Consider the following 25,616-nt stretch of genomic DNA (forward strand, 5'->3'; position numbering starts at 1 on the left):
TAACATGCAAGTGCAAGTGCAACGTGAACCGACATCTTGCTGCCCAACTTCTTACACAGTACCCCTGATGCTTATGTCCCTGATAGTAGCCCCCTACAACAAAGTGGCAATGTGCCTTGTTTGGGGTGAAAATGTAATAATAAAAAAGAGAGAGAAATAAGACAATAAAATGAATGATGGATTCTTAAATTTGGATCTAAATTATCTTTAATTTGACAAGTCAAATTTTGTTTCTAACAAGCAAATTTTCAATTGTTATTGTTGTACTAGTTACTTAGTTTGACTAAGATAATCTATGAAAAAAGATTTTTAGCTAATAACAGTAAAAAATACATTCAAAATTAGCAAGAGCAACAATTTATATTTTAAGTAAAAAGTTATCTTAATTTTTCTGTAAAAAAAAAAAAAAATTCACTACCACGTTCTAATTAAAAAAAAAAAAAAAAAAAAAAAAAAAGATTGTTTTGGTATGTTTAAAGAAATTTTTTTTATAAAATCCAGTTAACTGATATTTAATGTACTAATCTACATCTGTCAAATAGATTTTGTAACTTTAAAATGGAGTTTTCAATTCTTTCACTACTGATAATCAAAGGAAGCTAACTGCTTGCAATAATGCTTTAAAAATTTCTTTAAAAACTGCTAAGTAAAATGATTTCAGTTAAAAAGAAAATGTTTGATAGCATCCAGGATTTGCATAATGACTTACCTCTGAAAACAAAGAATTGCCTCTACCTTTAGGATTCATATTTTGAAGTTGGGCTGCATGTAGTTGGGCCTTCAGATCCTTAATGTCAATCTTAGAACTCTACAAAAGTAGAGAAGAAAATATTGAAGATTTTGAAGAACAAACAATAAATGGTTTAAAAAAAAAAGAAAAATATACTCACAGTAAACTAAATCACCATGTTCAAAAATTGCAAAAACATAATGCAGCAATAGTGTAACAAGTAAAAAAAAATCTTGACAACTTTTTTTTCTGGTAAAAAATCCAATCTTCAACTTGTAACAGGGGTCACATTTCTACTTATCAAACTCAAAAATCATCTTATAAACCAACAATCATCTTATAAATCTTTTATTTACAAAGCAATTTTTATTTGATTGGCTGAACAAGTCAGGATGGGAAGAAACTGAACATAGTTCACCTGATACTGAAAGTGAGTGGAAGGAGATTAATGACTAATCATTTTTTTTTTTTTTTTTGGCAGACCTCATGGCAAAACATGATCTCTTTCAAGGCTGGTTGGTTGGTTGTTATGGCATTCACCCTGGATTGGTTGCACTGGCACCATCCAGCAAATTCACTGCATCCCGTATAACAGCCGACCAGCCATGGCGGTCAGAGGCTGTTTCCGCTATAAGCATAAGCCATTTGTGGTTCCATTGGCGGAGTCTGTAGAAATGATGGCCAGGGATCATTTCAGTATCCTGTTCCACTGTCCTGAGCCAGGTCTGGAGTTGGCCACTGCGGCATTTCTTCCAGTCTGGTGGTTGTGCTGGATCGATGGCTTCACGAATGAGGTCACCTGGGTTTCGGTGAAGCACATGGCTGAACCAATGAAGGTGTATGGCATGGAGGGATTGTTGAAGGGAGCATATTTGCAGCGTTCCCAGACCGTGTTGTTGGAGATAAAATGTTGCCAGCGGACGCATAGGATGCGGTGTAGGTAGTGATGGTCGAATACCTCCAGCTTGCGAAGGTCACTTGCATGAATTGTCCAGGTTTCACAGCCATAAAGCAGAATAGTGCGAACAAAGGCTTGGTAGATCTTTGTGTTGAGCTTTATATCCTTCCAGGACTAGAGCCACGATCGCAGTTGACAGAAGGCAAAACAAAAATAGCTGATGCGGTTGTGGATATCTTCTCTGCCTGTGTGGTAATAATGGATCCAATGTATTTAAACTGATTGCCTCTTTGAGGGTTTCTGTGTCAAGGACAACTGGCAGTCTTTCAGTTGGAGGGAAACCAGCAGTCAGAAGCTTATTTTATTAGCTTCATGCCAATCACCGATGCGTAAAATTGCATCTTGTATATGGCTGATTGTATGTCAGTGAAAAATGGTGATCTCATCGACATGGTCAAGGTCTAAGAAACAGAAACCATGACCAACTGTTATGCCGGGAAAATTAGCCAAGGCCTTGGATGTGAGCCAATCGATGGTATAGTTGAAGAGTGTGGGCGAGAGAGTTCAGCCTTGGTGAAAACCGGAATGGATATCGAAAAAGCACAATTCTTGACCATATACATAAACTTTTGTCGAGTGGAGTGGTAATCGGCCTTAATAAGATTGGGCAGTTTTTGTGGGAGGCCATCGGCATTCATAACATTTCAAAGGGCCCCACGATCAACAGTCAAAAACAGCAGCAAAATCAAGGAAGCATATGATGGTTTCCTGCTGATAGCTCCAACGCTGTTCAAGCACTTTTTGGAGGGTAAATATTTGGTCAAGACAGTCATGACCTGGGCAGAATCCGCATTAATTGAGTCTTGTGCATGTGTCTTTTCGCTGTTGAAACTGCTTTAAAAAGATGAAGTTTTTTGTGCTGATATTGATAAAGCTGATGCCGCGATGATTACTGCAGACATGTTTATCTCTTTTTTGAAGAGGAGAAGCAGGACAGTGTCGCTCCAATCTTGAGGAAGAATTTTGGTCTCCCAAACGCGGACAATAATTTGGTGTAAAATTGGAACCAGGACATTTGAAGTGTGTTGAGGCTTTCTAGTACAAAAATAAATCAAGTTAAAAACTTTGTTCAAAAGGTATATTGTAGCCAATATATTTATTTCTGTTATAAAATTTGAAATGAATTGGTTAAGTACTTTTCATGCATGTATCATGATAGCAAGCACGATATTTGATTTTTTTTTTTTTTTTTTAGTGTTGCTTGCAACCGTGACGTGCACTACTGTCATATAAATTAATAAAATGTCTGTTTACAAAAAGGTTTACAAGAATGAATTATACATCTTTCAAATTTTTATTTTTAAATAAATGTGATTATAAAAATAAATAAAAAATCTATGAATAACTTTATGCATTTGTAATGTGAAAGAGAGTGGCAAGGAGACGGAAAGGAGGGGAGAGGGGGCATACTTTGTCCTATTGGCAAATAAATCATTTTTAGGTTCTTCAATGCTAAAACAATACCTCTTGTATATGATTAAGTGAAGTAGTTTACCAATGGAGGTAATTATGAGCAATACATCCCCAACAGTATTAGTGGTTAAATAGGATTTGAAAGTGAGAGGAGAAGGGAGAACCATGATGAATGGTAGATATACGCATACATATCTCCTATATAATATTTTGCTTGCAGAAATTCCCCTCTGGACCAAAGTACCGTAGGTTTGCAACAACAGATGCCACATACAAATTTATTATGTATAGACTATTAGCCACTATCTTATGTAATTTTAGAACGCCATTTTAGACACATTTAGTTGGTATAATAAAATCCTACATTTCATCCTAAGAGCAACATCACAATCCCAAACATCTTTAGAGGAAGTAGTTCCTATTTTTTCCTCTAAATAACAAGTCCTACCACCCCCAGTCATCACTGGGAGGATTTCTGCACTTTCGTCAGAAAGGGGGTTTCACCCTTATTAGCTAGATCATATGCTCATAGACATGACAATCTTTCCATTCCCCAATTCAAAAATAATAAATTCTCCCTTCTCACATTCTGCCAAATCTCATTGGCTGAGCTAACAATTCATTCATTCCAGAATCTACAACTTATTACAAAAAAAGAATGCTCCAGAATTTTTCAAATATGGCATCACTCTCTACAAGAGGCAACTGTTTTAAATAAAATAAACCAAATACAAACATAATCAACTGCGGCACATCAAGACATGTTCATAAGCCATGAATTCTTTTATTTTTTTACATTAAATATACCCTAGACGTTAATTGTTCTTATACAGTTACGCTACTGTGCTAAATCTTTTGTGTTTACATATATTTATTTATTTATTTATTTTTTTTAAGTACAATTAACTAAAATTCTTTCTTTATATGCTAAATAAAAAAAAAAGAACAGATTAAGCAAATAATATAGTCAAGACTCGGATTTTGCCAAGACTTTATAACGTGAACTATATTGCTTGACTAACATTTAATTATAACCAGAAATTGACAGTTTATATATTTCAATATCTCCTTATGTGTGAATATGAAGCCTTTAAACTGTCTATTCTTGACCATTTGTAAAGTGTGTATGCGTGGTCGTGTGTTTGTGCCTGTATATGAGTATGTGTGTACATGCGTGTGTGTGATAAAAATCCATCTTGTACTTGTGTCAACCAGACTCAGCCACGGCAATGTGTGGCCAGGTGGGTACACTAGTTAGTTATACAGAGCTGGCATTACCAGGAATCTATTACATCAAAATTTCTTTTTATAAACAGTTGTATATAACTACTTTTTGTTAAACTAAAGCTTGGTTTTAAAAAATAAGCAAGACTTAAAAGGTATAAAATCCATCAGTGTCTAAAGTAGAAATTAACCTTTGCTTTTGCTTCTAAAGAATGAAGAAACAGTAAATCTTGAAGGGGGAAAAAAAAAAAAAAAACAACTAAATAACAATTTTTACTCAAGAGTTACTCCCCTTAGATTTTTCTTTTGTACATAAAAAATAACTATGATAATATTAAGTATTCTTTAAATAAATTTTAGCAAAGTATGTTACTCTAATGCAAATGACAGTACAGCAATAACAAATAAAAATTGGCTAGTTAAAATCAAAGTTTAATTTGTGAGCTTAAATGCTATGTAGGTCTAACTTTAAAAATCAGCTCATCATAGTTTTAAATGTTAGATATGGTCTTTTTTGTTTTCTTACCTCTACTGCCTTGTAGTAGGAATTTATTTCATGTTTCATCTCATCAATTTCTTGTTCTTTATTGTTTTTGCATTGCTGACAAAGAAGTAATTCATCCTCAAGGCGTTTAATATTCGCTTCATGGCTGATCAGCTGAGATTTTAGTATCGTCTATAGCAGAAGATAAATGCAAATTAAAATCAACGAGGAAATAAAAAGTATTACATAAACTGAATAAGAAATAAAAAAAAATAAAACTTTCTTTATAAATTAAATAGAAAAAAAAAATTTATTCAAAAGATAAATCTGTATACCATTAAAAAGTTATGGTGTCTATAGAATATAATTCTATGAATTTATCACTTTGCATGCAAATAAAAACCTGTAATTGGTTAACAAAAAGGAATAGGCAGAGTACAAATTACTAAGGCAGTAGTTTCTATGATGTAAATACAAGAGTTTAAATCTAACTTGTGTCTAAAGGATTTTTTTTTTAACTAAACCAGAGTTTTATATAATAAATATTTATTAAACAAAGTGACATTTTGATAATCCACAAAAAGTAGACAAAAGATATTCAGCATTAGTGAATTATTTTCATTAAAAAAATTTTTTTTTTTTTTTAATAAATTTTGAATTTCCAACAAACTTGATACGACTGTTTATGTTTTGTAAGGATCTATGTGCCCACATAAATGTTTTTAAATATAATGAAAATAAAATCTGGGTTTGGAAGAACTGATATTAATTCAAGCTGAACCATCTGAGAGAGTAGCATTGAATATTTTGAAAAACTTTATGACCTTTTATTTTTTTTTTGAGATTGGTCATAAGAGTTTCTTCATGACCAACTTGTAGTTTACACAGTCCTTTAGCAACTGATTAACTGACAATATAAAATGTACTCTCTGTGAACATGCATTGCAACGCACACAAACAACAGACCTGTGATGGACAAAAAATATCTGGCTCAAAGTTTGATCACCCAGAAAAGATTTCACAACGAGATTACAAGGCATTTGATATTCTACAAAAGTTATGACCATTTCAGCTGAGAGACTTCCCGGTGAGTCATTTTTATGTTCCATAATTAAACTGCCAATAAGTTTGAAGTGGTCTTTATGTGGTTTAAACAAGACTGTCATTGGATATGTGTTATAATATATATATATATATATATATATATATATATATATATAGCAATGCAGGAAACCAGGTGTTGAAGTGATTATATGAACAAAACCAGACAAGTGAATGAAGGTATTGTAGATTTTATGAATCTTATATTTATTTATTTTAAATCACAAATATAAAGCAATAATAACAAACTGGGATAGTAGATGTCTTTAATATTTTTGAGAATAAAATCTACTGTTCAAAAAGAAAGAAACCAGAAGAACGTTTTGTAAAGAAAAAGAAAAAAAAAAAAAGAAAAAAAACATTCTTTTAGTTTCTTTTGGAAAAGATTTTATTCTCAAAATATTAAAGACATCTATCATCCGTATAACAGTAATCAAACAGTAAGTCCATATTTACAGATTTGTAATTTTTCTCAAAAAAAAAAAAGATATATGAAGACATATAGTTCTACAAGGCCTTCATTAATTCATTTGTTTTCCTTTAGGTCACATCAATTCAACACCATATTTCTTGCATTCCTATAGCTTTACCAGTAATGCTTCAAGCAAACTACCTTTCCATATATATAAGTCCCATTCTGCCTTTAATTCAAAAATATGTCCTCCAACCATCGCCACCATATTATCTATTTATTTAAATATAGTTATAATTCAGACTATGTTGGACAATATGGCAAAAATTAGACATCTGGATCAAACAATTCCAGCAAAAATTCAAAATGCAAACTATTTACCATCAAATGTTTTGAATACTTATGGTTCATCCATTGGTACGCATCTTATAAATGTGCCTCGAAGTGTAAACTTATTCTCAATTCTGAGCAAATCGCACTTACCTTTACACCTCAAGATTCTAGAATCTATTTCCATACATAAAGTCTATAAGATCTTTGTAAAAAAAAACTCTTGTAAACATGTAATTTTTATTTGATTCCTTTTTTGTTTTGTTTTTATTCGCGTTATATACTCCATTTTCTACATTTTTTATAACTGCAATTCCTAAACTCAACTTAGTTTGTTTAATAAAGTTCAAAACCAGTTCGCTAGCCTTTTCATTTTTTAATTTTTTTTGTTAAAGAAATTTGGTTTTTATATAGCCATAATTAAATTTTATACCCCCCTCTCACCCAAATATTCAAGCATATTCTTACTTTTATATAAAAGTCAATTTGTGTGCGTGTTCCTTCCTCATAGGTTCTGAAATGGCTGAGCCTATCTTTTGCAAATTTCACACAAAGCTAATTTATGTGTCTGGCAGTGTTCTTAGATATTTTTTTGTACAGAAATTCATTCAATGAAAATTGGAAAAAATCCAATCCTAAAAATAGTTTTTCTTCTCTTATGGATAAACAAAGAATTTTTACAGGAGAATAATTTACATTATACAGGACAAGGGAAATAACATCTCAGCAAATCATTTCTTAAAAAAACAGATTTATTCTCATCTGGAGATATAGCTCAGTGGTAGAGCATTTGACTACAGCTCGATTGATCCCCCTGTTTAAGCCCAGATGTACCTCATCATTTTATTTAAATTTTTTCTTATTAAGGAGTTCAATTTACGATTTACCATCTAAAGTTGCTACAAATCATTTCTTTGCTTGCATATTTTAAAACTAAACATTTGGAAAAATCTTTTTAATTGGTTTTTGGTCAGAAATTTGGCTGTCAAAATTCAACGATTTGACCTTTGAGAACTACCAAACCTCCTCCGCTAATTTTGCGTCCAAACACTTGAAATTTTACTTAGACATGGATCAAATTTTTTAATTTGATTTGAGCTCAAAACAATAAATGTTAAGGGGTCAAAATTGGGGTAAAAGTTTAAAAAAATTTGATCTCTCAGCCAATTTTTGGTCTAAACATTTGAAATTTATCATAAAGTGTATTCAGACAAAGGGCAAGCTTTTTAATCAGTTTTTGGCCCAAAATTTGGCTGGCGAGGGATCAAAGTTCAAAAGATTTAACTTTTGTGGTCTCTAGCAAACTATTCGACCAATTTTGGGTCTAAACTTGAAATTTTACATAAAAGGTATTCAGACATGCAGCAAGCTTTTTAATCAGTTTTTGGGTTAAAATTTGGTTGCTAAGAGGTCAAAGTTGAAAGAGTTGATCGTTGCAGACTCTACCAAACTCCTTAGCCAACTTTGTGTCTAAAAAAGTGAAATTTTAGATGTACACGAGTCAAACTTTTAATATATATATATATGCACATAAAGTTATTAATAGTAGATAGGGTCCGAGCAAAGCTGGGCCGAACTGCTAGCATATATATATATATATATATAATTCTGAACAAAAGCAAGGAAAACAGGAAGTTGGTGTTTGAGCCAGCTAGTAAACACATCGTGAACCCTGTTCATCATGCATTTTGATTCAGTCAGGCTCAAAGCTCTGATTATAAGTTTGTTGTTTAGTAGAAGTGCTATTTTGAACCTTTCAAAATAAAAGGTTTTAATTTTATTTGGAATAAAATTCCAAATCTGACCAAGGCCACATTTTGACATTATAATCAATATCAAAATCAAGCAATGAATTCAAACAAAGAAAAAAAGCAGATGATTACAACATGTGCAATGAAGTCACACAAATGCAAGATCACATGATCTTGCTCAACCAATCAAGGCATTTTTCTTATTCAGCCCACCCTCTCTTCCTATCTAACATCTAGCTTAAATAGTGACAATATAAAAGCTGAAACAAGATTACTCTTAAAAATTAAAGTTCATGAATAAAATCTATAAAAAACATGATTAAAAAGAAAAAAGTTGATACGTACATTGTTGTTTTGCAAATCTACAATTTCCTGTTGCATTGCATTGATTTGCTCAATTGTGTCATCATCAGTTTGGTTAAAAGTGGGAGAGGAAAATGGTTGGTCAACTTTCTCTTTAAGCATTTTTTCAAGATGTTCAATTGTTGTGGTCAGTTGTTGTTCCTTTAACTGAGACTGTTCAGCTGAATATTCCATTGATCTTAACTAAAAAAAAAAAAAATTGATCAGAAAAGTAAACAATGACATGTTCATGTTTTTTTGTTTTTTCTTGATGTAATTTGCAATAACAGAGTGATAGTAAAAAAAAAAAAAAATGGAGAGTTAAAGAATATAATAAAAAATCAAAACATTTAATAAAACATTTCTAATATTTTGTTTTTCTTTCTATGTAGAATTAATTTTTACTATAGAGTTATTTTCTTCTTTGCATGTCACTGAAGCATGTGACCATGCAACAATTTCCCACTTTTTTTTTATTTTTTTATTTTTTTTACACAATCCTTTGTATTATTGTCTTCTGCAAAATCTTTCAAGCTGCACCAGTTGAAAAGTAGAAGACAAACAAGTCAGTGTTGGTCCTCCACCGTTCGCTGGACAAAACAGGGGAGGCTAGAGTGGTAGCCCATGATATATCTAAAGCTTTTGACAGGGTATGGCACAATGGTCTTCTAAGAAAAATTAGATCATATGGTATCACTAGAAGAATACATAAAGTAATTAATTCCTTCTTAAGTAAGAGAAAAATCCAAGTTGTCCTTGACGGTCGTACATCTAAACAATATATAAATGTGGGAGTACCTCAGGGGTCTATCCTCGGACCTTTATTATTCTTGATATTCATAAATGACCTCCCTAATAAAATTATTTCGGAGATGGGTATATTTGCTGATGACACTACTCTCTATAACAGGCACAAGGGGAAAACAAATGAACACATATCTAAGGAAATGGCAGAAACAGTAGAGGATGACCTTCAATTTGTAGTGGAATGGGGACAAAAATGGATGGTCACATTCAATGCTGCCAAGATTAAGCTTGTTTCCTTCAATAATTACAAGAAACCTTCACTACCACCAATAACAATGGCCAAGAACACATTACCCGAAAGTAGTTCCTTTAAACTCCTCAGCCTAATGTTTACAGGGAACATGAACTGGAATAGATACATTGAGAACATTGCCAAGGCTGCTGCAAAGAAGGTGGGCTCTCTCTACCGTGTTAGAAAGTTACCGGCTGAAAGTATCCTGTACCTCTTTAAGGCCACCATTCGCCCATGTATGAGTATTCTTGTCACATTTGGACTGGTGCATCTGCTACTTGTCTCTCACTCCTTGACAAGGTTCAAAAGAGAGTCGCCAACCTGATAGGTCCTGAACTGTCATCTAGGCTTCAGCCTCTGTGCCATCGACGAAATGTTGCATCCCTCTGCCTGTTCTACAAGTACTTTAATGGTGAATGCTCTGACAAACTACAAGCACTTGTATCCATCCTCCGATGTAAATACACCCGACAAACCTGACAAGCAACTAAATCCCACCCCTTCAGAGGTCTCTAGGTGTAAGAAAGCATTCTACTTCAATAGTTTCTTCTCCAGAACTGCTAAACTTTGGGACTACCTTCCCGGATTCTGCTTTCTCAACTGTACTGATATACAGAAGTTCAAGAGTAATGTGAACAGACATCTTGCTACTCATCTCCCCTCATAATACCCCCTGCAACTTATGACCCCGATAGTAGTCCATACTTCAAAGTGGCACAGTGCCTTGTTTGGAGTGAAAATTGAATAATAAAAAAGAAAAAAATCTTTGATGTGCTGAGTAAGATTCAGGATATGGTTTACTGTGGATTTGCCAAGCTGGAATCTTATGTGTTGAAGGTGATGATGGCTGATTCAGCAATCAGGGCCAACCAGTTGAGAATTAGGCATTCAAACAAGTTGCAAAGCACAGATATTGGATGGAAGATCTTTGGATCTTTGCTAGGTTTGAGAAGAGCAATGATTTTGGGTTTTCTCCAATAGCATACAGTTCTTCATCCATTTTCATGTCAGACCTCCAAAGTTTTATCTCCTCTGTGAAAATATTATCTAGACTTCAAACCTTAAGGGCATTAATGCAGATATTGAGTTCTTCAAGCGAGAATGGCTCAGTCAATACAGTACTCTACCTATGTTTGATCGTTGCTGTTTGGTTGCACACTTCCCATTCAGTAACTGATGTGCAACTTGGTCGGCAGTGATGATGTACTGCTGTTGTTTCTGAGTGGATAGATTGTTGCCGAGTTTTAGGATTAAACTCCATGCCTTCACTATTCTTCACCATGTCAGTTTTCTCCAATAGATTTTGGCATTTCTATTAGTGACTTCTAATAGGCAGATCACGAGTCTCACTTACTTTGATGGCACTTTTAGTAAAGTGGTCAGATTCATAAAATTATTGGTATTGCTTCATGATGTATTAAAAGTTTTAGAAGCTATTCACATCCAATCATTAAATGATATTGTGAAGTGGTGTGTGTGAATGGGAAGATAAATATGAAGAAATAGATGGATGAAAATGATTCTATGGTGATCAAAACTAGAAAATGATTTAACAATTTTACAATTGAAAAATTTGCTATAATTGACGTTGAGCAGATTTCTTTTTGTTAGGTTATCTGATCTGTCAGGGGGCAGATATATATATAATCTCAATTTTTCTCACCAAAGACAAATCTTGCACCAAAATAGCTCTTGACAAGGGAGATAATTATAAGCTACAAAAGAGTCCCCTTTAAAGCCCCCTCCTTTTTGAATGGAATTTATCCATCTAACAAATAGATCTTAAAACAACATTACTGCAACAAAATTAATTAGAAATTTAATGACTAAACAATAGCGAAATACTTATATTTAATTTAAAAAATATAATTGGGTTAAAAAAAATTTTTTTTACAACGGGAGACAAAAATAAAGGTAAAAATATTTAGGGCCAACTCAGTAGGTATAACAATTTTTTTTTAACTTATTTTATCCTAAACAAGGCACATTGCTACTTTGTTATAAAGGCCTATTATTTGGGACCAAATTTACAGGGATACCATGTAGAGGGTTAGGCAGTAAGATATCTGTTCACATTACACATGTCAGTACAGTCAGGAAGGCATGGATTCGATAGGGAATTCCAAAGTCTAAGAGTTCGAGGGAAGAAACTATTTGAGTAGAAGGCTTTCTGGCATCTTGGGATCTCTACAATGTAGAGGTGGGATTTTGCTGCTTGATAGGAGTATTTATGTAAAGAGGATACAAGTGCTTTCTGTTTGTCAGATCACATTTCGTCAAAATACTTGTAAAACAGGTACAGAAATGTCACATTTCAGCGATGGGAGAGAGATTAAGTTTGGTTGTTAGTGCAGAACCTATTAGGTTGGCAACTCTATTTTATAACCCTGTCTTAGAGCAAGAGACTAATAGCAGATGCACCAGCCCAGATGTAGCAACAATACTCCATGCATGGGCAAATAATGGTTTTGTAAAGGTACAGGATACTCTGGAGTGTGAATAACCTAGCATGGTAGAGAAAGCCCACCTTCTTTGCAGCAGCCTTATTTGTTCCAATTCATGTTTCCTGTGAATGATAAACCTAGGAGTTTGAACAAAGTACTTTCAGGTAGAGTATCATTAGTCATAGCAATCAGTGGTTGAGAAAAAAAAAAAAAAAAAAAAGGCTTAGTTTTTATAGGATTGAATGTTACCATCCATTTACAGCCATTTTCTTGAATACGTGTTCATTTGTTTTCTCGAGTGTTATAAAGCGTAGTGTGTATATATATATATATATATATATCTATATATCTATAAAAGTGAACGTGTCTGTCTGTCTGTCTGTCTGTGTACATTTCCCTACGCAATAACTGTCAATTTTTAGTCTATAGACTCAAAATTTGAAATACGGGGTACTGAGATTTGGGAAAATCGATGTGACGGGTGTCAGCCAGAAATTTGGCTTTTAAGGGGTCAAATTTCAACGATTTGACCTTTAAGAACTCTACCAAACTCCGACAATTTTGGGTCTAGACACTTGAAATTTTAGATGTAGGTTCCTTGAACCTGGATCTAACTTAATAAAGTGATTTGAGCCCGAAACTATAAATTTTAAGGGGTCATAATAGGGGTCAAATTAAAAAATTTACTTTTTTTTTTTGCTCAGCATACACCTCCAAAACACCCGGGCAACGCCGAGCTGAAATGCTAGTATATCTATAAAAGTGAACGTGTCTGTCTGTCTGTGTACATTTCCCTACGCAATAACTCTGTCAATTTTTAGTCTATAGACTCGAAATTTGAAATACCGGGTACCGAGATTTGGGAAAATCGATGTGACGGGTGTCAGCCAGAAATTTGGCTGTTAAGGGGTCAAATTTCAACGATTTGACCTTTAAGAACTCTACCAAACTCCTCCGACAATTTTGGGTCTACACCCTTGAAATTTTAGATATAGGTTCCGTGGACATGGATCTAACGTAATAACTTGATTTGAGGCCAAAACAATAAATTTTCAGGGGTCATAATAGGGGTCAAAGTTTAAAAAATTACCCCCTTTTTTTTTTGCTCAGCATACACCTCTAAACACCCGGGCAACGCCGGGCACCCATGCTAGTATATATATATATATATAGTATATATGTATAGCAAATATACACATCTCAAAGGCAATTGTATAGTTGACATTGTTTTGTTTGGTAGCTAAGCTGCATATCAACTCTTTTCAGGTTATTTAATACCAAATCCAGTAGTTTAGAAAAAGGCCTTTGTTTTTTTTTTTTGTTTTTTTTTTTACATAGGCATCACCACATTATCAAGGCCAAGAGGCCACTCAAGGATAAGGGTTAAAGAGTGTACAGTAGAAATTGGACAATAATGTTTTCAAATATTTATAGTTTAGTTAGGTTGTTTTGTAGAAAACTTTTTTTTTTTTTTTTTTTTAAACAAAAATTTAAGTCTGGAAAAGCAGCGTATTTGATGAAGGCGGTTGTTTTTGAAGATGTTCTTCATATTGTTAGATTTAAGATATTGTTTTCTAGCATTATCAACGGCTCTACATTCTACGAAAATGTGTTTGGTGGTGTATCCCATCCTAAGGCATCATGAGTCACCACCCACAGCAAACAGATTATCCCATTTATGAACTTTTATTCTCTCTAGGGGAGCAGACAATGTATTGTAATGCTTAGAAGAGGAAAAAAACATGGGAAGGATAGAAAAAAGGGAGAAGGAGGGTTTTTTTGTTTCTTGGTTTTGCAGAACATGATTGAGTTTTGCAAAAAAAGGGGAAAAAACATTGTAATAATAAATGACAACTGCAAGCGTTTATTTTACACTCGGGCAACACTGGGTCCATCTGCTTGCACATAAAAAAATTATTTGTAATAACTAAAATTGGTTAATAGAAAATGCTCACCTGCTGAGATAGAACAGTTTTTTCCTTTTCAGTTGTATCAAGGGTTTCTTTAAGTTTGGAGATTTCTTCTTTCAAATGGGAAATCTCTTCATTGTACTGATTTTCCATATATTCCTTGTTTTGAAGTTTTAACTTAATGGCATGTTGCTCGTTCTTTCTCTCCTGAAACACACCAAAATAAAACAGAAAACTAATTACATTAGAAGTTGATTTTTTCTTTTTAGATAATTGTTATTTTATCAACGTGCATGAAAAGAGCTATGTAATAGATTCTTAAAACCGTTTGAATTATGCAAATACCATCAGTAGTTCAAAAATTAAAAGAATTTTAAGTGCCAAAATTTAGGCTTTTCTGTGGACGTTTTTCTTTAGAAAAAGTGGGCTAAGTTACGGACCTCAACATTTCAAGAAATTCGGTAATTTCACCACCATTTATTTGTTTTTCAAGCTATTCTCATGAAACTTGGCACTCTTATGTAAAATTGAGTGCTCTTTCTGATTATGCAGTCAAATCTGATGTATCTCTTTATCATAAGCCATGAATTATAAATTCAGATGTACAAATTACAATTTTTTTAAACTGGCGCATGGTATCATACAGTGGGTGTCTATTTATGAACAAAACTATTATAGTAGTATTTAGATATAGCTTTATTGAGAATAGGCATTTTCCTGCCTCCTCACCAAAGGAGAGCTTAATCTGGATGTAGCCATTGAATGCCTAAAGAGCATTCATGATCAGTATTTACTACTCCCTTCAAAGAAAAAAAAATAGGGAGTAGATATGAATTAATCTCAGAAATAAATCAAAGAAAATATTTCATATAGATTTTGGATTTCTGTAAAAGATGGAAATTCTCATAGTCGACCAGAATTTTGGCATTTTGAGACCAGTCCAATTTTCAATTTTGTAAATCCTCTCTATCTGGCCCAAAATATACTCCTATTTTCTGAGATGTAAATAACGCTACGTGAATCCTTTAGGAAAGTATATATACATACGCTATGACCGTGACCTTGAAAAATGGTGTGCACCATCCCTAGATAAGGAACCATCATCATGCCAGGTTTGATCATGATCAGTCAAGTGATGTGGGCTCATATATATTTGAATTCAGCACCATGGAAAACCACTATATAGACATACATATCAAGTTTGAGTAATACGAAAAAAGAGCTCCAAAAAGGCATGTTTTTTTAGCCCTAAAAAGTCCCAGAGGGATGCGAACCAGAATTTTGCCAGGGTCACCCATACTGAATTTATATTAAGAACAATGGCCTCCACGTTTTGGCCAAGTTTCAGAAAAATCTAATGGATGGATCAAACACTATGAGGCAAAAAGTGTCATTTTTGGCCATCTTGGGATATTTTTTTTACCTCTTTTGAGCCCCTGGATACACCGAATCCCAGTGTAAATGGATAATGGTGGAGTTTCAGCCCTTATATTTGAGTTGACAACTGTGAAAAACTATTATATAGTCAAACATATCAAGTTTTTGTTGAGAAATATGAAAAAAAGAGCCACAAAAATAGGTATTTTTAGTACTGAAATTCCCGGGGACACAATCAGAATTTTGCCAGGGTCATCCATACTGGGTTTATATTAAGCACAATGGACTCCAGTTTGGCCAAGTTTCAGAAAAATCTAATGGATGGATGAGAAGTTATGGGGCAAGTGTCATTTTTGGCTATTTTGGGGCATTTTTAACTTCTTTCGAGCCTCTAGGGATGCAACAAGAATTTTCACAAAAATTTTTTATTGTGCACATCTATTTAATGAAATACAATTTGTGGCAGAATTTCAGGAAAAATTAATGGACGGTTAATCATCCGGACTAACGGACGCACGGAAGCCATTGAAAACATAGGTACCTCTGATAAATTGGGGAACCAAAAAGCACTCCCTTCTTGACAAAAGTTAGCAGTTTTAACAGTTTTATCACTTTATGTGTTTAGAACTTTTAGAAATATATCACACAGATTATTATTTATTGATTCACGTCCAAGTCTATTCACTTCCAAACAAAATGATGGTATTTTGTATACTTAATGTGTTTTGGTTTTTAAAATAACTATTTCAGTAAAACCCCCTTGAAATTTGTGCTGATCCAAAATGTTTTTATGGTTAGTGGAGATTTTATATATATATATATATAGTCAGTCATCTTTTTCCGTACAAATAATTGAAAAATTTTAAATTAAATGGACATAATAGTAGGAAATGTAGATAACAATATCCTAAAGATGCGTCAGGATAAAGAAGACGAAATAATTAAAAAAATGCAAGTAATTTACCCATATGGTTTGGATATTAAAGCTAAAAAAAAAAAAAAAATAAAAAAAAATAATAGCCTACAAGATTCTGAAAATATAGATCGATTATATCGAGTTTTGCCTCGCTACGGTATTAGATATAGAAATTGTGTTAATAGAAATAATAGAGAATCAGCTATTTCATGCAAGGATTTTTTAGTAAAATTAAAGATATTATGATTAATCAAATTTTTGAGTCTTTCAATAATATTAGAAAACTGCTTAATCAAATAAAAAAGAAGGTTTTGAAGGAAATAGCATCAAAAATATTATTACAACCAGATACAATATATAGGAAAGACTATTTCATTCAATGGTATGATTATATTCTGGATATAATCGACACTAAATTATACGTTCCACAGGTGGCTTATATAAAAAAGAAACCTAGAAATGTTTGTGTAGTTTTGTATGAAAAAGGTTTTGATGATATAAATTTACTAAAAATATTAAATAAACAAAAAAAACATACAATTACTACCTAATGAGCTACAGACAAAAGATCAAAAACCAATAGTTACATATAAACTAGGGCCAACAATATGTAATAAGATTTTCAATTATAAAAAAAACAAAAGCGGTAGAACATATAAATATAAATGATAATATAAATATTCCAGAATGTGAATGTAATTCCTCTCCTTTCTGTAATAATTACAGGAGATTTAAAGATAGTAAATAATTCTAAATTAAGAAAACTCCTTAGTAAAGGTTCGAATTATAGAGAGCCTAAATGCCTAAGTCATCTTATTAAAGAATGTTATTTTCAAATAGGAAATAAAATATTACTCCAAACGATAGGTATCCCAATGGGATTGGATCCTGCACCATTTTGAGCAAATCTGTATTTACATAGACTCGAGTATACATTTATGTCATCAAAAATAGAAAATGATATATCTAAAACATAATTTTTGCGGGTGTAGGAGATTTACAGATGACCTTATATGTATAAACGATAACAATGAATTCGAAAAAAAATAAACATCTTATCTATCCAAAGGAGTTAGAATTGAATTGTGAACATAGAGGACAACAGGCTACATTTCTGGATTTAGATATAAAATTTGATAAAAGAAACTTTCCCCTTTCAAATAATGCGTATGCCGCATAAAGATAGTACCTGCCCTGTTTTTATATTTTACGGAACCATTATGTCAGAGTTTTTGAGAATAGCTCGCGTTACTTTAAAATTAATAGATTTTATATCACCAGTTTCTAACTTAGTAATAAGGATGATAAAACAAGATGGGGATAAAACTAAAATATTTAAACAGTTAAATAAAGCATTTGTTCGTTATCCTGATGCTTTTGAATCGTTTAAGATTAACCAGAATATATTAATAAAGGAAATCCAAAACTTTATTAGTAATGTATAAAATGTATTAAAAAAAAAATATATATAAATATTTTTAACCTTTATATATATTTAATTTTCAATAAATAAGAATGTAAATATACAAAATACTAATCATAGTGGAGGGGGGGGGTGATAAGTAGTCAAATGGATTAATCCTAATCTTATAAATACAAGACTGGTAAATTAAAATAATTTATCCATTTTGAATTTGGAAACATAAATCTCACAGGTAAGAAATGCATTTTTATAACATGAATAGGTTAAAGTAATTAAGAATAGGAAACTAGATCTAATATTTGTAACATGTTTTTTTCCTAAGATTAAGGGAGGTGGTGTTTGATCAACACAGCTGAGAAGCCATGTAATATACTGTTTTGTTTTTAAATCCTTGAAACAGTGTTTCATGGTAAACAACTGATGATCCTTTAAAAAATAAATTATTACTGGTACTATAGTGAATTTGAGAGAGCAAGCCGATGCAGTGATTGCAGGTGATTGAATAACTTACTAAATAGTTTTCTAACGAATGATAAAAAATAATTCTTTTTTTTTGTATAGTTTTAAAGGTTAAAAATGTCCAAGAGTGTATATATATATATATATATATATCCTGTCACACAAAAGTTAGTAAGTAAAAAAAAAACCCAGCTAGACGAATACATTTAATGTACTCAGGGTATTCAGAAAGCAAATAAGCCAGACACCTTTCCCTAACTTCAATCTATTTTCATAATGAGACATTCTATTTCTTCCCCCCACCCACATTCTATATAAATTTGCTTGATTTTTTTTCTTGAAATTTTAGTTTTAAATATTTTCTTTTTAATTTCATCAATTTAGAGATTTTTTTATATGAACATGAGTATTCGTGTAAATGGAGAACGTACACTGGTTATTAATAATTTGGTATTAGCAAAATTAATAAAATTATGTTGCTGCTACTGAAGATGAATTGCATTAAACTGAAATGAAGAAAATATATTTAAAAATTTTTTTTCTCTACAAAGAATAATCCAATAGCAATTTATTTGGATTGCTTTTTTAGAAGCCAAAAACTAAAAAGAATTATTTACCTCTTCAGCTGCTGCAATGCTTGTAAGAAGATTTTCTATTTTCTCTTTGAGATCATTATTCTCTTCAACAACCTGCATGCCCAACTGAGCTGCCTGAGTCGTCAAATGTTGCTGATTTTTCAATTCTTTCTCAAGAAGTTCTACCTTAATCTTCAAATGGGCATTATCAGACCGTTCATTATCAAGATTCGTCTTGCAGACATCAATGTCAAAAAGGTCATCTTTTAGTAACTTAGTATGTTTCTGACCAATTTCCAGAGTCTTCTCTTGGAAAATGGAACTGCTTGGTTTCATTTCAGAATCTTTTTTGTTTCTTTTCTGAGGTGAGACATTGGTCAGAGGAGAGGGATTAGAATCTAATTTTAGATTTCTTTTCTTACCAACTCCTACAGATGGGTCTTTGCTTTCAACCAATAAGTCATTCACATGTTCATCAGACTCCTTCTGATCAATAGAATTGGTGGGCGTATTTGAAGCCATAGAAACAGACAAAGAATGTAGCCTTTCTTTATTGAAACCTAAATAATCCAAAGTATTGAGTACTTCAAAGTTCTTATTCTTATTACTCAATGGTGTGCAATTGTTTTCCATAATATGTTTGCTGATTTTTTCTGAATGTTTTGGAGAAGAGATACATTTTATATTAGAAAAATTAACAACTTCAGAATTTTCAACAATTTCTTCTTTATCAAAATAATTTACATTTCCTATCATTTCCAATTCCTGTTTTAAGCTCAATGTCTTTCTGAACATAGAAGCTTTCATTTTATCTTCTGGTTGAAGTAAATCTTTCATTCCTGCTTTTGTGTCTTTGATGGTTTTGAAATTGTCAACACTTAGCGATTCATTTTCTGATTCAAGGGGGCGAATGCTAGTGCCATTCTTACTAGAGTTATGGTCAGATTTTAATGGAGACTCATATTTGGAGAGGCAAGCATTGTCAGTTCCAGATATGGCTTGCTGAAGTTCTTGCTCAAGGCTTAGACCAACAGTGCCCTTTGGTAAAGTAAAATTCTTGCTATGATCAGGTGTCACAGGACATTTATTATTACTAAACGTTTGTGATTTGTCATGCTGACCATCTGGCTGAAGGCTTACACCACCAACATTGTTAGCATCACAATCATCTAATGAACATTCAGTATTGATCCTATTTTGTGATTTAACTTGTTGAAGTTCTTGTTCAAGATTTAAAGTAACTCCTTGATAAGATGGTTCGCTTGTATCAAATTGTGAAGCTGGTTTAATATTTTTTTGAAACACTGAAGAGGGTTGTATCAGTTGAGTGTAGCCTTTAAATACATGATTATCCACGGTAACATCATCAGATTCGATGGGGACAGACTTTGGGACCACAAGGGGAGTAGAAGACTGAAAATTTCTCTCATTAAAACTTGTTATGTCTTCCATGTCTGAAAAGTTGAGTCGTACCACAGGATCTTTATTCATGTTGACTGTGAAGTATTCTTGGGAGAAGGAATCGTTTTTTGCATGACAGATTCCAGCTTGGGCCAATTCATCCATCAGGTTTAAAGGTTTGTCTGGATTCATCTGGAGAAAAAGAATAGGATTAAATTTAATGAAAATAAGAAAAAATTGAATTATAGATGCGCATCAATTGAAAAAATATGAAAGCATTTTGCATAAAAGAATTAGGATTTTTTTTATTTCACTAAAAAAGAAAACAGATCCAAACACGACGCGTGTCTATTCAAGCTATACATTAAACAACAAAAAATTACTTGTTCAATTTTTTGTAGGGTTCAGTTTGTCATATCACCTGAGTCAAGGACAATTTCCATATATTTTTCATTTCGCAATTTGCAAAAGCTGCAATTTAAAAGAAAAATGAAGTAGTAAAAAAGTTTTTTTTCATATTTACATTTATGTTTAGATTGGAAAAAAAATGACTTAAATTTTATTACTGAAAGCAATAAAAAAATTAAAGTAAAAATTAGGAAGGAGGTGAGTAGAGAGGGAGATAACATGGGTTTTATTCTAAGCAGACGGATTCATATTTCAAATTATTTTGTTTTTTATACAAACACATACAAAAAGATGAATGTGAAAAACATGAGTGTATATTTTTATTTATCTTATTTGCTTCCTTAGCATATTGCGGGAGGGATGCATGTGGATGGAAACAAAAGAATATAGCCAAGGAAATGAATAAATGTTCACATGAAACCAGTATACAACCTTTGACCAACTCTTGATTCTTTAAAGTAAGAGATCAGTAAGACTTTTCATACTCTGGACATTTTCCAAAACATAAGTGGATAAAGTGCCATAAAATGTTATATTTTTAAAGAAGGTGGTGTTTGATCAGCCCGGTCATGAAAGAAAAAGGAGGTGGTCCCTACAATGAAAGAAAAAGGAGGTGGTGCTTGATCAGCCTGGCCATGAAAGAAAAAGGAGGTGGTGCTTGATCAGCCTGGCCATGAAAGAAAAAGGAGGTGATGTTTGACCAGCCCAGCCATGAAAGAAAAAGGAGGACTGTTTGACCAGCCCGGCCATGAAAGAAAAAGGAGGACTGTTTGACCAGCCCGGCCATGAAAGAAAAAGGAGGTGGTGCTTGATCAGCCTGGCCATGACAGAAAAAGGAGGTGGTGCTTGATCAGCCCGGCCATGACAGAAAAAGGAGGTGATGTTTGATCAGCCCTGCCATGAAAGAAAAAGGAGGTGATGTTTGATCAGCCCTGCCATGAAAGAAAAAGGAGGTGATGTTTGATCAGCCCGGCAATGAAAGAAAAAGGGTTGATGTTTGACCAGCCTGGCCATGAAAAAAAAAAGGAGGTGGTGTTTGATCAGCCCTGCCATGAAAGAAAAAGGAGGTGGTGTTTGATCAGCCCGGCCATGAAAGAAAAAGGAGGTGGTCCCTACAATGAAAGAAAAAGGAGGTGGTGCTTGATCAGCCTGGTCATGAAAAAAAAAGGAGGTGGTGCTTGATCAGCCTGGCCATGAAAGAAAAAGGAAGTGGTGCTTGATCAGTCTGGCCATGAAAGAAAAAGGAGGTGGTGCTTGATCAGCCTGGCCATGAAAGAAAAAGGAGGTGGTGCTTGATCAGCCTGGCCATGAAAGAAAAAGGAGGTGGTGCTTGATCAGCCTGGCCATGAAAGAAAAAGGAGGTGGTGCTTGATCAGCCTGGCCATGAAAGAAAAAGGAGGTGGTGCTTGATCAGCCCGGCCATGAAAGAAAAAGGAGGTATGTTTGACCAGCCCGGCCATGAAAGAAAAAGGAGGTGGTGCTTGATAAGCCTGGCCATGAAAGAAAAAGGAGGTGGTGCTTGATCAGCCTGGCCATGACAGAAAAAGGAGGTGGTGCTTGATCAGCCCGGCCATGAAAGAAAAAGGAGGTGATGTTTGATCAGCCCGGCAATGAAAGAAAAAGGGTTGATGTTTGACCAGCCTGGCCATGAAAAAAAAAAGGAGGTGGTGTTTGATCAGCCCGGCCATGAAAGAAAAAAGGAGGTGATGTTTGACCAGCCTGGCCATGAAAGAAAAAGGAGGTGATGTTTGACCAGCCTGGCCATGAAAAAAAAAAAGGAGGTGGTGTTCGATCAGCCCTGGCCATGAAAAAAAAAAAGGAGGTGGTGCTTGATCAGCCCTGGCCATGAAAAAAAAGGAGGTGGTGTTTGATCAGCCCTGGCCATGAAAAAAAAAGGAGGTGGTCTTTGATCAGCCCTGGCCATGAAAAAAAAAGGAGGTGGTCTTTGATCAGCCCTGGCCATGAAAAAAAAAGGAGGTGGTGTTTGATCAGCCCTGGCCATGAAAAAAAAGGAGGTGGTGTTTGATCAGCCCTGGCCATGAAAAAAAAAGGAGGTGGTCTTTGATCAGCCCTGGCCATGAAAAAAAAAGGAGGTGGTCTTTGATCAGCCCTGGCCATGAAAAAAAAAGGAGGTGGTCTTTGATCAGCCCTGCCATGAAAGAAAAAGGAGGTGATGTTTGACCAGCCCGGCCATAAAAGAAAAAGGAGGTGATGTTTGACCAGCCCGGCCATGAAAGAAAAAGGAGGTGATGTTTGACCAGGCCGGCCATGAAAGAAAAAGGAGGTGGTGTTTGACCAGCCCAGCCATGAAAGATAAAGGAGGTGGTGTTTGATCAGCCCAGCCAGCAAGGAAAAAAATAAAATTGTTTTCGTATTGTCTATTGTGTGTCATAGCAAAAAAAAAAAAAAAAAAAAAAAACCATTCAATTGTATTGATCAAAAAGAGAAAAAAAATAAAACATGATCATACATACAAGATTGTTTGAAAAAGAAAAAAATTTTATTTATTTACTTTTTTTATTTTTTTTTTTTTTTTCGGTGCTTGTCTACATTTTGGTCTATAAAAAAAAAATTATTTTTCAAGAAAATCTTTATGATGTATATATCTGTCATTGCACGAACATGTTATATTCCAAAAATCACATAAATTGATCAAGTAGTTTTTTTTTTTAATTTAAGAAAATCACCCCCCACCACCCAAAATAAACAGAAATTTTGTTGAGGGGGATTGCTCATTTTATGTGAAATTGTGTTCAGAAACGTTATTTTCGTTCTCAGCGCCCCTGAAAACCTGTAACAATGGTAATTTCAAAGGATTTTTCGAGGGTGGAAAGATTTCTTTGTTTTTTGTTTTTTTTTTTAAAGTCGATTGTCTGCCCTTGTTGATCCTACATTCCTGATCATTTGTAATTAAGATGGCACACAAATCCTTCAATAAAATGCGCCATAAAATTTGATTTTCTTAAATGAAAAAAAAATAAAATAAAAAAACTACTTGATCGATTTACGTAATTTTTGGAATATAACATCTTCACACGGTGACAGGTACGAACATCATAAAGATTTTTTTAAAGATTTTTCTTGAAAAAAAATTTTTTTTGTATAGGCCCAAATGTAGACAAGCACCATTTTTTCTAACAATTGCACATAAATTCTTTTTGTTTGTTTTTTGGTTGCTGTCCACGTTGATGGAGGTGAAATTGTGGGAAAGAATAATAATAATAATAATAAAAAAGAAACACTGAACAAATTTAAAACAATGGACAGGTACTGTAAAGTTAACATTTTTTTCCTTGTTTATGGCCTTGTGATCTTTTGTGGGCGTGAATATTTTTTTTCATTATGAACTAGAATGATTTTTTTTTGTTTGTGATTGATATATATGTATTTCATGTTGTTCTGTATCTTTATGTATGATGGAACGCATGCCAATTATATAAGACTTTTATTGTATCATTTGAGGAATAATTATTGGGAAAAACAAAAAAAAAAAAAAGAAACTAACTGAATTTCAATAATTTTAAAGTGGTCAATCAAACTGTGACAACGTTGGCATCGATTTATTTTTTCTGGATGACATTTATGGAATGACATGGGTTCTGGAGCCCCAAATGAGGGTGTGGAAAATTTTTCTTGTGAAGAAGTCCATAAGGATAACTAGGCGAAGTTAGCTAATATTTTTTGTCTGTCCAGCATGAAGCTCTTGGAGCTTGCATGTGCTTACAAAGTTTGAAGAAATAAATCTTGAGATTTCTACATGTGCTGATAGGATGTTGTAGGATCAGCCAGGAAAATGTGGGTGCGCAGTACGTAAAGATCAGGCATGAGTTAATTGATTCAGTTGAAATTGTGGCTCCATATGGAAATTTGGGGGTTGATTGCAGTATGGTGATGATGGGGTACTGTAATTAAGTTACTGTAATGTACGTGGGATTAAGTTACTAGGATGGGATGTATGTGGGATAACTAGTCACGCATTCTGACACCTTCCAGCTTGAATATTGATAATGATCGCTCATCTCTGACCACAGGCACATAGTTTAGCTGTAGGAGCGCTGTCAATACGAGTGCAAAAGTGTGATGCTTAGTTTGAAGTCTCTGAGGTTAAGGGTTATAGTTAAGAGAAATTTGAAGGTTTTTCTTGGAATCTCTGCCGGGAGTATTCAGGAATTCAGAACTTTGGAGTCATAGCAAGTCGGTATAATAGAACAGGTACCTTGTGTAATCATGGGAAGGCGAGCTAACCACTTCAGACATTTTAAGTAGAGATTCTGTTTAAATCCTTATATGAACTTTGAATGTGGAGGATTTTGTTGGGATTGGTTGGACTGAAAAATACTGAAAAATGTCTATGGGTGTGCACTGTAGGCGCAATGTTTTTGTGAACACCAATAGGAGGGAAGGGTCAGATAGCTGATGAGATGATAGTCAAAAGTTGAAGAGTTGTTTTAAATATTTTGTGGTAGAGGTGAGACAGGTTTAATGGCAAGGGGTGGCTATATAGAACGCAAGTACTTTGGCAACAGGTGTATCAGAACAAATTAGAAAATACATGCTAGATTTGTCTGAGAAAAATCAATTTGGTGGAACCTGATGCCACGCTAAAAGACCTTAATTTTGCACTGCAATGGAAGGCCAAGATTGTGCATCTCCACACCAACTCATTGTACATTTACTGGTTGACAGATATTTTGACTGGAAGGGCACAAGGTAGAACTAAATCTGCAAGTGAAATATTGATATGAAGGTGACGCACCGATAGTGAAGCACCGATAGTGAAGCACCGATAGTGAAGCACCTAGTTGATGACTATTATTTGGAACAAGCCCAGTGGCAAAAACGAAAACTCAAAGTGGAAGGTAACTAGTGTCGGATAGGCATGAATGTAACACATTATGATGTCAAACATTTCTTCACCA

At 33.7% G+C, this 25,616-nt stretch overlaps 1 protein-coding gene across 3 annotated transcripts in view; it reads right to left on the minus strand.

Annotated features, from left to right (window-relative positions):
- Nucleotides 1-25,616, minus strand: part of LOC145246775 (uncharacterized) — a 243,664-nt gene that overhangs the window by 52,803 nt on the left and 165,245 nt on the right. For all 3 annotated transcript variants that reach the window (XM_080108560.1, XM_080108559.1, XM_080108561.1), the window contains exons 2-6: nt 18,931-20,481; nt 14,184-14,345; nt 8,749-8,949; nt 4,852-5,001; nt 710-808 (exon numbers count right to left, since the gene is read on the minus strand). In XM_080108560.1, coding sequence (XP_079964686.1) covers nt 710-808; nt 4,852-5,001; nt 8,749-8,949; nt 14,184-14,345; nt 18,931-20,481 — 2,163 coding nt within the window. The remainder of the gene's footprint in view (nt 1-709; nt 809-4,851; nt 5,002-8,748; nt 8,950-14,183; nt 14,346-18,930; nt 20,482-25,616) is intronic.

This window comes from Euprymna scolopes, chromosome 24 (assembly GCF_053919585.1).
Source record: "Euprymna scolopes isolate OS-2025 chromosome 24, ASM5391958v1, whole genome shotgun sequence".
Taxonomy (NCBI): Eukaryota; Metazoa; Mollusca; class Cephalopoda; order Sepiida; family Sepiolidae; genus Euprymna; species Euprymna scolopes.